Below are 16,940 nucleotides of genomic sequence, written 5' to 3' on the forward strand. Positions count from 1 at the left end.
GCTCTGAAACACCAGTTATACTCTAGCAGAGCATTCTTGTGATACTATGAGTTAAACTGATCAAAATGAGTTATCTGTCTTTTCTTTTCCCAGCTCTAAGGGAATTACGAGGAATTAGGATTTTTTTATTGCCTTTTTCCATAGTCTGAAAGTTGTTTTGCTAAAAACACACTTCAATGTGACAAGTGATTTTTCTAAACAAATAAGTCTCCTTGAGGAAGGAGGTTGATCTCCGGTTAAATCTGCTCTGACAGAATTTATCAAAACCAAATTCCAGAGTTAATTGCAGATATATTTCTTCATTTCCCTCTTTTACATGAAGAAGAGGTTGACTTCTAAGATGACTGTTTTAAATAACATTGTTCAAGGAAATATGTAATTGGGAATGAGTATCTGGAATCACCATGAGGGCATTCAGCTATAAGTACCAACGCTCTGACAAAAGATGTTCTTTCTTCCTAAAATAAACTAAAACAACCCCATCATGTGAATCACCTAAACTTTATAAACCAGAATAATCAAAGTGCATTTGTATGTCATAATGCATGAATATCTGAGCCAGGGATCAATCTCTTATTGATTGATCTCTGCAGTTTGGAGAAGAATGTAACACAGCTCAAATAATTTACAAACGGGATATTAGCATTGCCTATAGGGTTGGTTTTTTTGGAAAATTATTTGTAAACCTTAGAGTAGGGCAGATAGGTGGCATAGCAGATAGAGCAAGCACCAGCCAGGAGGAGGCCAGTCAGGAGGACCCAAATTCAAATCTGGTTTCAGACATTTACTAGCTTTGTGACCAAGGGCAAGTCATTTGCCTTAGTTTGCTTCAGTTTCCTCATCCTTAAAATGAGCTTGAGAAGGAAATGGCAAACCACTCCAGTATCTTTGCTGAGATAACCCCAAATGGGGTCACAGAGAATTGGATACAACTGAAATGACTCAAAACAACAAAAACCTTAGAGCATCCTATAAAACCCAGTTATTAGACCATAAACTCAATGAAATTAGGGACTGTGTCTTATCTCTTAAATTTTCTTAATAATGGGTACAATGTTTTGCACATAAACTGTTAAGTAGGGTTGTTGAATATGATGCTACACAGAGGTTCTTGCTTTCCACTTACCAATGCAATTCAATGCAATTCAAATTAACAAGCTAATTTAATTACACCATCTATTGTTCACAGACTCATAAAAATATTTCTTGAACCTACTCTAATCTGTTCCATATTAAGAAAGGTGATTTTCATATGGATTGTCTTTAATTTATACTAAATAAACCTTTTCTGGAGGGAATAAAGAGAACTTCTTTTAATTGTGCTACAGATCTACCTGAACCAGAACCTTTCACAATTTTACAAGACTGTAGGATTTAGAGCTAGAAGGCACTATCTTACAGAGGAGGAAACTGAAGTCCAAAGGGGATAAATGATTCAATGAGTTCTGTAAACCACAGTTCTGCCCATTTCCACCTTTCTCCAGTTCCCATACTCGGCAAACTCCAGTGACTCCCTATTACTTCTAGGTTCAAGTATAAACTCCTCCATTTGGGTTTAAAGCTTTTCCCATTCTTTTTCTCTTTTTCCAGCTTTCTGACTCTCCTCCACCCACTTTACAGATCATTTCACACAGCGTATACTCTACTTCTCTTCTCTCTGCACTGGCTGTCCTTCACACCTGCCAAGTCTTCCCTCCTCATCTCTGCTCTGTCTTTTACAAACCTGGGCTTTCTTTAAGCCTTAGCTAAGCACCACCTTCTGCAGTATATCTTTCCTGGTGCCAGCTGCTAGAAGCTTGTCCTCTAAAGTTGCCTTTCTCCTACTCTGTATTTATCTTCTATGGATTTATTTATGTACATATTGCATTCTTCATCAAAACAAAAGCTCAAGTACTGTATTTCCTTTGTACCTGCAGTCCTTGGCACAGGACCTGGCAAACAGTAAGAACTTGAAATGCTCATCCACTGATTGGGAAAAGGCCAGGGATACCAGGATTGGAAAATTCTTCCCTAAACTCTGTAATGTAAGGATACTCTAGCACTTAAAAATCACAATAATATGGATGGTTTCTGTTTCAGTATTATCCAAGGTCATATTATATTCCTTTATCTTCAACGTCATATCTGACTCATATCAGCTGATATGAATCCTAAGAACCATAAAAAGCTAACAGGATATTTTTTAAGTATTTTGGGATAAAACAATACTTCAAAATCTTGGAAGAACATCACATTATGGTTGAGCGCATGAGCCTTTAGGATGGAGGAATAATCTCTGAGCCACAGTAGTTCGAAGAAAAAACTTGTCCACTAGCCTATGTGCCTTACGTTTTTTCATCTTTTCTTAGAACAAATAGAACATAGCAAAGGAATTCTCATGTTATTAATATCATGGTCTCCATGTTTAAATAACCATAAATTAGATATGTAAGTAACATTCTTTCAAATTCAAAGCACTGTAGAAATTAAGTCTTTCTTTTAGTTAGATGATGTTCCTTCTTCTAACATGTCATTTTTCACCATCACATGATTCATATTCATTAAAATTCCAAGGGCTCAGTAAATGCAATTCAGTTTCTAACAGCCTCCTGAATCCATCTGACCTCACATTCAGAGCTATTTGAAAAGTGACTGCTTGCATATAAAATGGAATTTATATCCTCAATCTTCCCTAATTTTGCTATAACTTACTTGTGAACACCAAAAGTTTGGTATTGCCCAAACCCTGCTAATTTTCAATCGTTCAAGATGAAAAAATGGGTAATTTACATTCTCAATGAGGACATATAACTTCCTACGTGGCTAGTTCAACCTTCAACTTTTTGTACAATTTTTTAAAAAGAAAATATTAAGAGAAGAATAGACATTGTCTGCACTGTTATTGCTATTCTGATTAATGACTAATCCATCAATTTCCTCTCCCTTGTGATTCTTCAGGGAGATCTTTAGAATTTTATTTCATTGTTTTTTTGTTTTATTTTTTCTTCTCTATGGCCCTAATGCAGACTTCCAGGCAAGAAAATACTTATATAGACCTTCTGCTACTGCTACAGAGGTAGGCACCAACTATCTACTTTCCTTAAGGCTGTTTCATGAGCCGTGTTAAGAAAACAAGAAATTTCATCTTTAACCCAATAAAACATATGGAAATCATACCAAATAAACCTGGAATAGTAGACAAAACCCCAATGGTTTAGATATCAATAACTCTTGTAGAAATGAGTGAAGGAAAAAAAATTCTGGAGTCTAATTCTACCTCTGACGACCAATGACAACGACTCCAGGAAAGTCACTTAACCTTTCCAAGCTTAAGTTTTTTCATTCTCCATTTTGATGACTGAGAAAACCACATTTAGCAGATAGTTTGAATCCATTACCACCAATTAGATTTGAGGGATGGGGATGAAAGAGGGAAGTATCTACTCTGCATTCATGATTTCATTGGTAAAGAAAATTTAATCTAGCAATACCGACCAGAAACTGCTCTGTAACTTATAGTCTTGGAGCACTGAGAGATGTTAAGTGACTTAATAAAAACCAAACAGTAAGACTGTGTCAGGGAGAGGCCTTGAACTTGTCTTCCTGTGGCCAGCTCCTTACATCTCTATAATTAAAAGATTATAACAGAAAGATGCCCAGCTACAATACACACAAGCCTGTTTAAACTCTGAGAGGGGAACATTACATTTATGTGAAACACAGCCAAAATAGGGATGATAAAGGAAAATAGTTATTAGTCATACAGGACTCCCACAAGAAGGAGCTCTATTTATACCTGTGTAATCACACAGCCTATATTTAACTGAGATCATTTCCTTTTCAAAAATTGGAAAACCAATCTGGAATGCTTCACCTGATCGTTGTTCCCTGTAGGCGGTCAATCTTCTTATTTAGCTCAGCAATGATGCTGTGGAGCTCTGTGATGCGTTCCTCGTAGCGCAAGGTCATTTGTTCCTGAACATCTTCATGTTCTTTCATGAGATGGGACTGTTCTCCCTAACTCGGAGAAAGGAACCGTAGAAGAGAAGCATGAGTGAGTTGAGAACCTACTATGTCTCATTTGGTCATCTTGGTATGTGATTTCATTCAATTACTAGATTTAAGTCTTTTCAAATACCAAATGGAAAGGCTAAAGAGGCCATAATCAAATCCAAATCTGATCATTTGGCTATTTTCCCATGGTACGATCAACCAAAGTCAAAATTCACATCATTTCACACTTGTCTAGAGTCCACTGTGGTTTTCCTGGTACAGGAAACTCCTACTCAGGAAATTCCCTCTTCCAAAGCAGACTGGCACTTTTCTGCAGCAGATTAATCTCCAAGCTGCCTGGGGCACTGTGAGGTTAAGTGACTTATCCAGGCATACACATATTCAGTCTATGCCAACTGGTACATGGACCCAGGTATTCTTAACTCTAAGAGAAGCTCTCTAACTAATATAATTCTGCCTGTCAAAACTCTTTCTCTGCCTTAAGATAATACAAATATATGTGTGTTTGCCAAAGAAGACCATGCCAGTTCCAGGGTTGAGGAAGACATTAGGAAGATAAAATACTTTTCTTTCACTTTCTGGCTGATGGACATGTTTATTTCAAAACCTTATTGACAGTATGGCACAGTGGAAAGAGCACTGGCTGGGAAGTCAGGATACCTGGGTTAGATTCCTGGCTCAAGGGCTTACTAACTGTGTCAGCTAGGGCAGGTTACTTTATATTTCTAAGACTCAGTTTCCTCATCTGGAAAAAGGGGATAAAAGTATTTGTGCCATTTACTACTTGGGTAGTGAAGAAAATACTTTGTAAAGCATAAAAGAATGTTTCCCAGCCACAAATGTAAGGCAAATTTTTAACAGTTCGAAAAACTCACTACCAAGGGTCATTATTTCCAAAAAACCAATACAGTTGAATTCCTTTATTCATGATTTATTCATGACTAAGATTTAATAAGCAAGGCCTTGTGTGAAGTGCTAATGACACACTATCATTGCAGCCAACGAGCCTGGCAGATTTAGTGCTTTAGCTGCCTCACATCTGTCCCCACTCCAATCCATTCTCCACTCAGCTGCCAAGAGGATTTCCTAAAGCGCACTTTTGCCCATAGAGACTCTTCTCTCCTCCAACTTCAGAAGCTCCCTGTACTTCTGGGTCAAACAGAACATCTTCCATTTGGTATTTACATTTTTCATCATCTGGCCCCCTCATACCTTTCTAATCTTTTTACATCTCCTTCTCCTCCTTTATCCAGTGTAAGTGGCCTAAGACTCTCCATTTCTCATTTCTCTGTCTTTGAATTCACTCCTCCCATGCCTGGAATGTTCTCCCCTGACACCTCTATATCTTTCTTCCCTAGTTTACTTCAAGACTCAGCTGAAACCTCACTTTCTGCAGGTTTTTCCTCATCATCTCAGAGTCCGGTGCCTTCCCCTTTGAGATTACCTCTCATTTATTCAGTATTTTGTGAATACTTAGCTATTTACATTAGAATGTGAGTTCCTTTAGGGAAAAGGTTGTTTGCTTTCCTGTCTTGGTAGCCTTAACATTTAGCATAGAGGTTAGTACTAAGTATTAAATTAATATTTTTTATCTGAATGAAATAGTATATTCTCAAGTTTATAATCTTTCACTGCTTTTCTAACTTCTTAAACTTTGCTTCTGCTTTCTTGGAATATGCATCACTTTGTAGGTAAGAGAGTTACTACTTGTTTCTCAATAAAAGTGATCTGATCCAAGTAGATTAACGTGATACAAATGTGTGCTTTAAAAAATCCTTCAAATTTCTACTAATGTTTATTAAAACATGTTTCAGTTCTAGATATCTGAAACCAGGCAGTCAGCTTGCCTATCAGGTGTTCTGCCACAGCCCTCTGATGTTGGCCTTTGAGGGCTCCATGACCACCTGAGCTGTCTTTACCACAGGATCATCTCAACCCCAACCTCTTACCAGGCCACAAAGATACTTTCAGTAATAGAAGAGTCATTTATAAAATCAGAAGACAATATCAGTACACAAAAAAAGTGATCAAAGGGACAATAACTTTGGATCATATGGCTACTTACAAAATCTTATATAAATATCTCAATATTTAATATATGCTATATTACATATGTTTTATATATAAATGTGCATATATGTGTGTGTGTGTGTATATATATATATATATATATATATATATATATATATTTATGGGAAGAGAGACAGAGGGAGAGAGAGAGACAGAGAATCTAGTCTTCTGGACTGGAATCAAACACACCAGACAGAAATGGCAGCCTCCTCTCTTGAAGCATCTCACTATTCCCACTCACCTCCCTTACCTGCCAGTGCTTTATTGGGACCATCTCTAATGAATACCCTTCCCTTCCCTCATGTATGACCTTGATCAACCACTGACTTTCTAAATGAATGATCTTCATAGTGTCAGCATCCACTCATGAGTGAAATAAAAGACAGTCAACGAACAAAACTATATCTTTTTATAAGGATCTTACATTAGCAGAAGGATATTTTTATAGCAAGCAGAGATCTCTGGTAAAGCATCAATGTCTGAAAAAGTGAGAGCTGTGGGGCTTTTTCCTAAGCATTCCTAGGAATAATGTGTTGTGTTTTGGGCTATGGGTCATGCTGTTCAGTCTGTCTCATATAGCAGTATCAAAATTAATCCCCTTCTAAGAAACTGTGTCTGGCCATGGAAGAGCTCAAAAAGGATTTTAAAAATCATGAAAGAGATGTAGCGGAAAAAATGGGAAAAGAAATGAGAGTGATGCAAGAAAATCATGAAGAATGAGCCAATGCTTGTTAAAGAAAACACAAAGAAATGCTGAAGAAAACAATTCAAGTATTGTGGAAACATAATCAGGATAACAGAAGATCTAGCAGCATTAAGAATTGGAGGTCTTGGAATATGATATTCCAAAGGTCAAAGGAACTAGGACTAAAACCAAGAATCACTTACTCACCAAAACTGAGTATAATACTTAAGGGGGAAAAAAATGGACATTCAATGAAGTAAAGGACTTTCAAGCATTCTTGAAGAAAAGCCAGAGTTGAATAGAAATCAGGCTTTCAAACACAAGAAGCAAGAGAAGCATGAAAAGGTAAATAGGAAAGAGAAATCCTAAAGCACTTTCTAAAGCTGAACTGTTTACATTCCTACATGGAAAGATAATATTTGTAACTCTTGAGACTTTTCTCAGTATTAGGGTAGTTTGAGGGATTATATATGTAGACAGAGGGTACAGGGTGAGTTGCATATGAAGGGATGATATTTTTAAAAATAAAATTAAGGGGTGATAGAGGAATAAATTTGGAAAAGGAGAAACAGAGAAATAACATGGAGTAAATTATCTCACATAAAAGAGGCAAGAAAAAGCTTTTTCAGTGAAAGGGAAGAGGGAGGCAGTGTGAGGGAAAGAATGAATGTTTCTCTCATTGGATTAGGTTTAAGGAGGAAATAACAAGCACACTCAATTTGGTATGAAAACCTATCTTACAGTACAGGAAAGTAGGGGAGAAGGGGAGAAGTGGGGGTCAGGACAGATGACAGAAGAGGGGAAATTAGAAATAAACACTTTTGAGGAGGGACAAGGTCAAAAGAGAGAAGAGAATAAACAGAGGGCAGGGTAGGTTGGAGGGAAACATAGTCTTTCACATCATGACTGTCATGGAAGTGTTTTGCATGACTACACAAATATAACCTATATTGAATTGCTTGCCTTCTCAGTGGGGATGGGTGGGGAGGGAGGAAGGGAGAGTAGCTGGAACTCAAAGTTTTAAAAACAAATGTTAAGTTTTGACATGCAACTGGGATTAAAGACATACCAGCAATGGTGTATAGAAATCCACCTTGCCCTACAAGAAAATAGAGGGGAAGGGCATAAGAGAAGGAAGGGGTGTGATAGAAGGGAGGGCAGATTGGGGGAAGGGGTAATCAGAATGCATGCTGTCTTGGGGTGCTGTGAGGGGAGAGATGGGGAGAAAATTTGCGACTCAAAATCTTATGGAAGTGAATGCTGAAAACTAAAAATTAATTCATTCATTTTAAAAATGAATTCCAAATTCCAAATTTACTCTCTCCCCACACTTGAGAAGGCAAGCAATTTAATATATCTCATACATGTGGAATCATGCAAAACATCTCCATATTAGTTATGTTGTAAAAGAAAACATAGACTCAAATAAAAAACCAAGAAAAATAAAGTTTTAAAAGTATAATTCGATCTGTATTCAGACTCCATCAGTTCTTTCTCGGGAAAAGGACAGCATTTAAAAGTCCTTCAATATTGTCTTGGATCTTTGGATTGCTGAAAATAGTTAAGTCATCTTCTAATATTGCTGTTACTGCGTGCCATGCTCTCCTGGCTTTACTCATTTCACGTGCATCATTTCATGTAAGTCTTTCTGACAATATCTGGCGCTCCACTTCTTATACCACAATAGTACTCCATCACAATCATATGCCACACAAAAAATAAGTGCTCCTTATCCATCCTATGATGTTCAGTTGGATGTTCTACCTGAGGATGAATCTTAGGCACAAGCAATGAAGATGAACAAAAAAATCTGAAATCGGTATACATTGGCCTACATTGAATTTGGGAAAGAACAGTGCTTTTAAAGATCACAAGATGCTCTTCTCTGTGAGAAGACTAGGACTGTCCCTCTCTGACACATGGGTAAACTAGTTTTGTTTTTTTTTTTCCTGAAAGGCAACTGGTCAAGGGTGGTAAGGTTAGAGTTGCTCATTCCCAGACACAATTTCTAGGTAGACTTTGGCCATACTGACAAAAGGCATAAAAGGTCCACCTATTTGAAGTTAGGGCCATCAGTGTATGAGACCACAATGAGACACCATCCTTCTCCCCTCATGTTGACTAGTTGCATTTCCAAATGGAGGGGTCAGGAGTGAGGTTGAATCTAATCAAATTAAGTGTTGCAGTATCCTTGCTAGATATCTTTTCTTGGCCATAGCTAAGCAAACTTGGAGTCACACTCCAATGTAATAGTAATTTAATTGGAAAATCTTTCCTATTCATTAATAGGCCCATTAAGTTGCATGGAGCCTTTGTTGGGAGGAGTTTGCTGAAGGGGTGGAGCAGAACTGGGAGGAAATGAGTGAGGCACAGTTGGGTCAGAGGGGAGAGGATGCAGGCAGGCAAGCGCATGGCAAGGCTCAGGTTCGTGAGTGTTTGTTTGTGAGAAGGCCCCGGCTGAGAGGGGGAGGCTTGGGAATCGCTTTACTCCCTGTGGTGATCATGTTTATTAACTTCTTGGGCACCATGACAGATTTTGCTTTCTGGTTCTGGAATTTGGCTTTCTGGTGACTAAATAAATGTTTTTATTCTGCCTTCTATATAGAGAGTTTTTTATATTTTGCAGCTGAGAACTATGCTGGCATATTCATAGTGCTGTGAACACTGCCTTGGCGATACACCCATCTATTACACCCTACATAAAAAAATCTCAACACAATGATACTGACTGGTTATAAATCTTGAAATAGTATGTCTTTGAGAAAACAAAAGCTGTCCTTTATCCAGAGCAAAGATGAGATATATGTGGGGCATAAGAAAGCTGTAAAATATGATAACCTACATTCAAGAGGTGATATAAGCAATGTAGAAATGTTTATCTCAGAAACATATGACTGGAAAAGTAGATGAGTGTATCAAGTAGTGAGACCTCGGGATAAAAGAAGTATAGCCTGGATATGTACTGGTACCCATGACATGTAATAACTTTATAGGGCAAAAAAGTGAGACTGAGTTGTGATTTCCATATAGATAATATGACAGATATACTAAATATTTATTTGTTTTTATGGTGGTTATTATGTTCATCATAACTTTTTTTTCTTAAACACAATACTGGATGGAAGTCAAAAGATCTGGATCCCAGCTGTCATAAATATAGTATAATGCTGGAGACATTCTTCCTCCCTCTGTACATCATTTTCTTTACTAGTAAAATGTTGAAGTCTGGCTTCCACTAGAAAGAATTCTTGAGCCAAAAGATACTTACTAAGCTGTGTGACAATGGACAAACCATTTAATGTCTCTGAACCTCAGCTTCCCCATTTGTAAAATGGGAACCAATAATTTCTGTAGTACCTACTTCTCAGAGTATTGTGAGGCACCAATGAGGTAACGTACATAAGGTACTTTGTAAATACAACAAATAATTGCTCCTATTGCCTCTTGGACAAAATACATAATTCTCAGTTTGGCTGCCACCTTCCTTTTCAGATAATTCACAGTCCTCGTGAATATCAGCTCTCTTCTAATAAAATTACCAAGCTTGCCATACCCTGTAAAAACATTGCACTGCCCTCCTCTGTCTTTGCATAGGGGACCTACCAACTATGGAAAACGCTCCCATCTTACCTCAGTTTTCAAAGCACAGATCAAGGGCCACACTCCTACAGGAAATTTATACTCACTCTCTTGGTTGTTAGGGCTATTGCTCTTGAAATTACATTGTATTATTTTGTTTGTGTTATTTCCACCAGTAGAACATATGTTCCTTGAAAGCACTGATGGCTTTGTCTTTATATGCTAGTGCCTAGCAGAGCGCCTTCCCCATAGGTCCCCAATAAATAGTCATTTAATTGAACTGGCAAACCTTCAGGCGCTCTATGAATGCTAATTAAGATACATTTAAAACTCTGATTGTAAAATATAAACACTTTTCAGAAACATTCTCCATCACCCACCTGTGCCTTCGCCAATTTCTTTTCCAAGAGATCTCTTTCTCTTTCCGTTTGCTGTAGACGGTTATTAAGCTCCACTATGTCTCCTTTCAGAGATGCCAGGGCTGCTAAATGGAGCTGTAGAGACAGGAACACAAAAAAGAGAAACAAAAAAACACAAGGTTAAACCATAGTACTCCCCACCCCAAAATGTTTGTGTTATTTTTTGCAACAGTTAAAAAAAAATCATTAGTGTATGCAGAAAAGACTAAAGTCCAGAATGTAAGATAGGATATAAATGTGGGTTGAGCACCCACAGGTGTTTTCCAACACAAAGAAACCATTTCCTTGCAGGTGCCTATAGCCAATCAAATTAAAGTTAGTGGGTTTGCTTTGACCTCAAAATCAAGGCTTTTCACCAGCATGGGTTCTCTGGTGCTGGATAAGACCAGAGCTCTGGCTAAAGATTTCCCACACACGGGGCACTGGTAGGGCTTCTCCCCTGTATGAACCCTAAGGTGAGTGTTGAGAATGGTAGCACCACTGAAGCATTTTCCACACTCTGGGCAGGTGTGGGACCTTTCTCCACAGTGATCTTTTTTTCTGATGGATAGGGAGACTGGTGTAATCCCCAAAGCTGTCCCCACACTGAGGACACTGATATAGTCTCTTTCCAGCGTGGGTTTGTTGGTGGGTCAGAAGGTTGGACTTCAGACAAAAACTTTTCCCACAGTCAGCACAATGATAGGAAGTTCCTTGAGGAATGAATGCTTGCTAACTAGGTAACTAGCTCAAATTGCAACTATGCATGCTCCATTAATATTAACTGACACACCGTAAAGGCAGCGATTGCCACCATTTTTGAACATGGGCTATACGATGGGAGTGACATGCTTACACATATTAAGGAGGGAACACGGGAGGGGAGTATAAAAAAGTTTGTAACCCAGAAGAAGCTGGACCAATCCGGTCCGTGTCTGAAGGGAGGAATCTCGTCCAGCTAACTGCTTAAAAGCCTTCTCCCTTCTGTCCTCAGTGCTCTCTTCTCCTGAAGAGGAGCACTGCCCACTTCCGGCCAGGAGTATCTATCCTCTGGACTCTCTCAATAAAAATTATCTTGATACTGAAATTCAGTGTCAGGCACATTTCTCACAGTACAGTATAAGAAAGTACAGAGAAATGAGGAACCTAGATACTCCAGCTTTTTGACTCTCATAGGCTGTTAAGAAGGGCAATACAGAATTAGCTGTTAACTTTAGAAAACGAAATAAATGCATAATACATAACTTGTGGTTCTGTCATAGTATCAAGCTGTCAGGCAAGTCAGATATTTTCAAGGAACTAATTTAAAAGGAAGAAAAGCTGATTCTAGAGAGAAATTCTCTGTGAAGAACCAATAGCTTTCTTTTGTTCTTTATTTGGAAGGCTTCTTCCCACTTCCTTTGAGATTTGAAAATCCATCTAACAACTTCCCCTGCCCAACTTTCATTTTTCAGGACCTATGCTTCCATCTAAAGCTTGAGGGAATACCTGATATCGTAAAGTCATCATATAGTATGACTAAAAATACTACTATACAATTCAGACTTACTGGATGAGACATTTCTGCCCTTCCAAAATAATTGTGACTGTGATGGAACCTCAGAGCTCAGGAATGTTCAGAATCACAACTCACTTATTCTTAATTTTTTGAAAACTAAACTTCCTACACAGAAAATATTTTGGAATTACCTTTTCTGGAAGTTTTTCAGCAGACTGAAGTGGGTAACTTTTAGGACATTATAAGCCTCCCAGAATGCCAGGAAAAGAATCTTTTACCAACTATCTTCCTTTTTTTTTCATGATCCAAACTAGATACAATTTTTTTTTTTAAAGCCCTGTATCAATCCCACATCTTATGTGTAGGTAGGTGAGAGAAGTGAAGAGTAAAAAAGATATCTGCCAATTAAAATTCTGCACTATGACTATGGAAAGTATCAGAAAAATTCTGATTAAACAAATGAAATTGATCTTCAAGGATATACATAGTTTAAGAAACACTAAAGAGTTTTCTCTTCATATTGAAGAAAAATGCTCCGTGTGAACCTGTTTCTTTTAATGTCATTCAACTGATAAAATCTTATGACAATTTGAGCGAGGAAAAGAGGAAAAACAAGACATTGGGAGTGAGATTAGGCCTTAAAAGACATTATTTACTGATACATTCAAATATTAGAGGGGATTCAAATCAAGTAATTATACTGCACAGCAAAACAACAAATCAATAGCTGACCTAAAAGCACAGGAGTCTCAGTTTTAAAGAAGAAAAGATAATATTCATGTCCTTCAAACAGTGCTATGGCTGCTTGACAAAGGAGATGACTGGGTTTTAGAGAAAACTTTCTTTTTAATGTGAATAATCTCTCAGAAAATTAACTATTCGGTATTCACTTCAGCCAAATGATCCTACAGGGTGGAGTACAAGATGGCAGGATTCCCCTTTTCAGACACAAATTCAGTCAAAATATATTCATTCAATATCAGATACTAAGGCAGAATACCCTGTCTTATTTGAATCTCATGAGAAAATGTAATATTTCCTAGGAAGAAGGATACAATGATAAAAAAGTAATTTATCTTTAAGAAACAAAGGGATGTGAAGGACTTCCAGCTATGTGTACCTGGCCTTGTACCTGTACCTTTATTCACTGAATAAAATCTTTGTGTCCTCTTTTGACAAAGGGCAGATTTGAAAGTGGTAAGGAACAGAAGAGAATGGAAAAGAAGAATGTATAGACAACCTTCCAATTCCATATCCTTTTATTTATTTCATCATTTAAAAAGCAAAGATTGGGTGCTACTGTTAAAGTAATACCATGTAAACTACCATGTGGCCAATAGGCTAGTCTAGCTTTTTCTCAAAATGTACTGAAAACATTCTTGAGACTAAATTGGTTCAGGCGATGAAGGGTCAGGCCACTTATGTAGCTTCCTGGTGGCCAAAAACCTACCCTGTATGGCAGATATTATGGTGATACTGGACGTACCACCTTACCTACTAAACAGAGTTATTGTAAGAAAAGCTTTAAGTGCTACTCAACTGTGTTATCATTATTACGACAAGAAGAGATTATCCAGGGTTTCGTTTTCTAACTGCTTTCTTGAGTTCACTGTCACAAACAGTTCTGACAGGTGATACAGGAGAAATAAAATTAAATTAAATTACTTAATATTACATTATCAAAACAGAATAAAGATCTGCTTCACAAATAACACACAGGAAGCACTGGAGTTTTTGGACTCCAGCCTCTAACTGGTTCACTCTTCATCTGGTCAGACAGAAAGACAGTTTCAGAGGGGCTAATAATCTTACTTTATTCTAGTCTAGTCTTCTCAAAGGGAGCTGTTGATAATGGGAGCATCAACTCCTACAGCATTTCTTAACAACACTTCTCACTAGAGGGCAACAGGAAGCGGGGGCAACTACCCCTACATCTCAATGAGGGTCAATTGAGACAGGCACAGCTTTCCAGCTTGTGCACTCCCTTAAATCCTCTCAAGCCTCAGTGGAGACAGGTATATGCATTCCTCTATGTGTTACCCAAATCCCAAATGGGTTCCCCTACTTACTGACCAGTGTCCACTAGCTTTATAGGGCAACAGACAAAAAAGGTACTTACCAACACTGAGCTGACAGGTTAATTTTAGCAATATTGTCATTCTGTTCAAGCGTAGTAAACATCACATTATGTCATCCCATATCTCATTGTGCAGTTGCACTAGGACTGTTTATCACTATGATTCTAGAAATTACTCTCTAGGATCCTTGGAGCTATTCTGGGACTTATATCTAACACCTGGAAACTTAAGAGATTGCCATGGCAATCTATAAACCAAACTAAAAAGGACAACAAAACCTCCTTACTTACAGGATCTATATACTCAAGGTACTGTGGAGAATACAAATAAGTATAAGACATGCTCCCTATCACTGAGGAGTTTACAACTTGAAGATTTGAGATATGTCTCATTCTAATAAGGGATGTTTTTTAGGAGGCAGTAATTCACCAACGATGAAAATGAGCTTCATGCTTCACCTATTCTCCATGACCACCATTAAGAACAATCAAGAGATGACACCATGTTCCTCACTTATGGGTTGCATCTTCCTTCCTCTCACAGAGTTACAAAGAAAGGCAGAGATAGGAATTGCTTCAGAAATTCAAAGTCAAGGAATACCTAAGTCATACTGTGTGTGTTCGTCCTTCGTTGCTGAAGAAGACCATGCCATCAGAGAAATGATGACGTGACTTGCACTTGACTTTATTTTGAGTGAGGCTACAATGAGGTTACTGCTAACCTAGACCTAGAACCCATGCCTCTCAACGCAGTTTATGATTTCATTTTTTTCTGGATGTGTTATACTCCTAATTTAGTCCTTTAAGTACTTGGGTTTCCCTCAGGTTTGACGGAAGAACAGGCATCAGAAACACAGAGTTACTGAAACTCTTTACTTTTTTCTTTCTTTTTCATCACTTAGAAATCTTTTGAGTGCATGGTCCTCCTCAAAAGCTAAGAAAATGATCAAAAACAGATACAGCCTTGCTCTGTCAGATCTTTTTGTATGTCTCATTTATTTTAAAGAGTCCACAGTATCCAAAACCTTGAAAGATGGGAATGTATGGAGGTCGGGATAGGATCTGAAATTTACTTCCATTAAATCTTGCACAGCAGAGGTAGTCATAGATATAAATCAGAACCTGAAACTTAAGTCTCTGGAGGTAAAAGCAAGCAATAATTCTCTTGTCTAAGCTTCTTCCCTCCACAGTACTCTGTTTTTATGTCTTATTTCAGGCTCTACCTATAGATAAGCAATCAGCCAATTCAACGTTTTAAAAAATTCAATTATAGTTGCTATTTTAATGCAAACAGACAATTGTTTGAGTTTTTCACTTTTCAACTGGCAATACAGTGTCATATCGCCTGTAATGAACCAAATATCTATATAATTCTGGAAACAATGTGATTTTTGAGCTATCCCTCAGATAGAGAAAAATGTCTTTCCTAGGTTTTGGTCAGTTCCAGGGAATAAAAATTCAAGCTATCTCTAAAATATTCTGTAAAACATGAAAATCTAACTACACTGACAAATTAAATTCAAAGGCTGAAGATTGTTTTCTTTAAAAAAAAACTGAGTCTTTGGCCTTTTCTAGTTATATATTACTTACTGAGTAGATCAGAGTCCTAGTTCTGGAATCTGAAATCTTGAGTTCAAATCTGGCCTCAGACATTTACAAGTTATGTGACGGGACAAGTTACTTAATCACTGTCTGCCTCAGTTTGGTCAACTGTAACATGAGGATGATCATAACAGCACCTGTCTCCCAGGGTGGTTTTATCAAATGAGTTGATATCTGTGAGGTGCTTAGCAAAGTACCTGGCCCTTAATAAATGCTTCCCTCTTTTCTTATCCTGCTGTCTTCCCTTCCTTCCATCTTTAAAATGCAAGTTGATCAGTAAGTTCCTTGTGTATGTATATCGGGCTCTTCAGCGCTTATTTTTCCTTATTAAAATTGTTTGCTTTTATGTCTTTAGAATTTCATTCTTGAGATTTTCTTATCCTTCCAACACTAATTTCCACTGTACAATTTTAGTCCAAAGGATACAATTTTGTTGTTGTTGTGTTTGTCCTTCATTCTCAAAGAAGATCATGACATCAGAGAAATAATGACGTGACTTGCACTTGACTTTGTTTTGAGTGAGAGAGGTCTGTGCAGGTCACCAGCCTCACTTTCTCCTCCTGAGTCATCTGGATCCAGTGACCAGATATTCATCAAGATGACTCGAGATGGCCCAGGATGCTGTGGGAGACCTTGGCCCCTTTAGTCTGAGGCCGAATGGACAGATGGATATGTGTATACATATGTATGTGTACATAATTATTAATTCCCAACGATTTATTTTTAAATCATATGTTGATTGTATGTGCATGTCTGTAGATATAAACAAACAATCACAAACACTGCTAATGAACTTGATTCAGAATTGAATAGGAGTAACAGATCAAGCTGAATCACAACTTGTGCCCAATTATCCTAAGTGGCCTGCTTCTAATAAAATTATTGTTTTAATACCCAAGTCCTTCAGATGATTCTACGTAACTGTGAATGACAGGATATTATCAGCTCTGAAGATAAAAATGGCAGCTGATTCAAGCAGAAAAATCCATGGTTGGAGTTATGTTATTTGTGCATGTCTGACATCATGGCCATGATAGG

At 37.7% G+C, this 16,940-nt stretch overlaps 1 protein-coding gene across 5 annotated transcripts in view; it reads right to left on the minus strand.

Annotated features, from left to right (window-relative positions):
• MCC (MCC regulator of WNT signaling pathway) overlaps positions 1–16,940 on the minus strand; it is a 261,755-nt gene that overhangs the window by 109,640 nt on the left and 135,175 nt on the right. For all 5 annotated transcript variants that reach the window (XM_072611670.1, XM_072611662.1, XM_072611655.1 and 2 more), the window contains exons 2-3: positions 10,708–10,821; positions 3,854–3,996 (exon numbers count right to left, since the gene is read on the minus strand). In XM_072611670.1, coding sequence (XP_072467771.1) covers positions 3,854–3,996; positions 10,708–10,821 — 257 coding nt within the window. The remainder of the gene's footprint in view (positions 1–3,853; positions 3,997–10,707; positions 10,822–16,940) is intronic.

The sequence above is a fragment of the Notamacropus eugenii genome, chromosome 1, assembly GCF_028372415.1.
Source record: "Notamacropus eugenii isolate mMacEug1 chromosome 1, mMacEug1.pri_v2, whole genome shotgun sequence".
Classification (NCBI taxonomy): Eukaryota; Metazoa; Chordata; class Mammalia; order Diprotodontia; family Macropodidae; genus Notamacropus; species Notamacropus eugenii.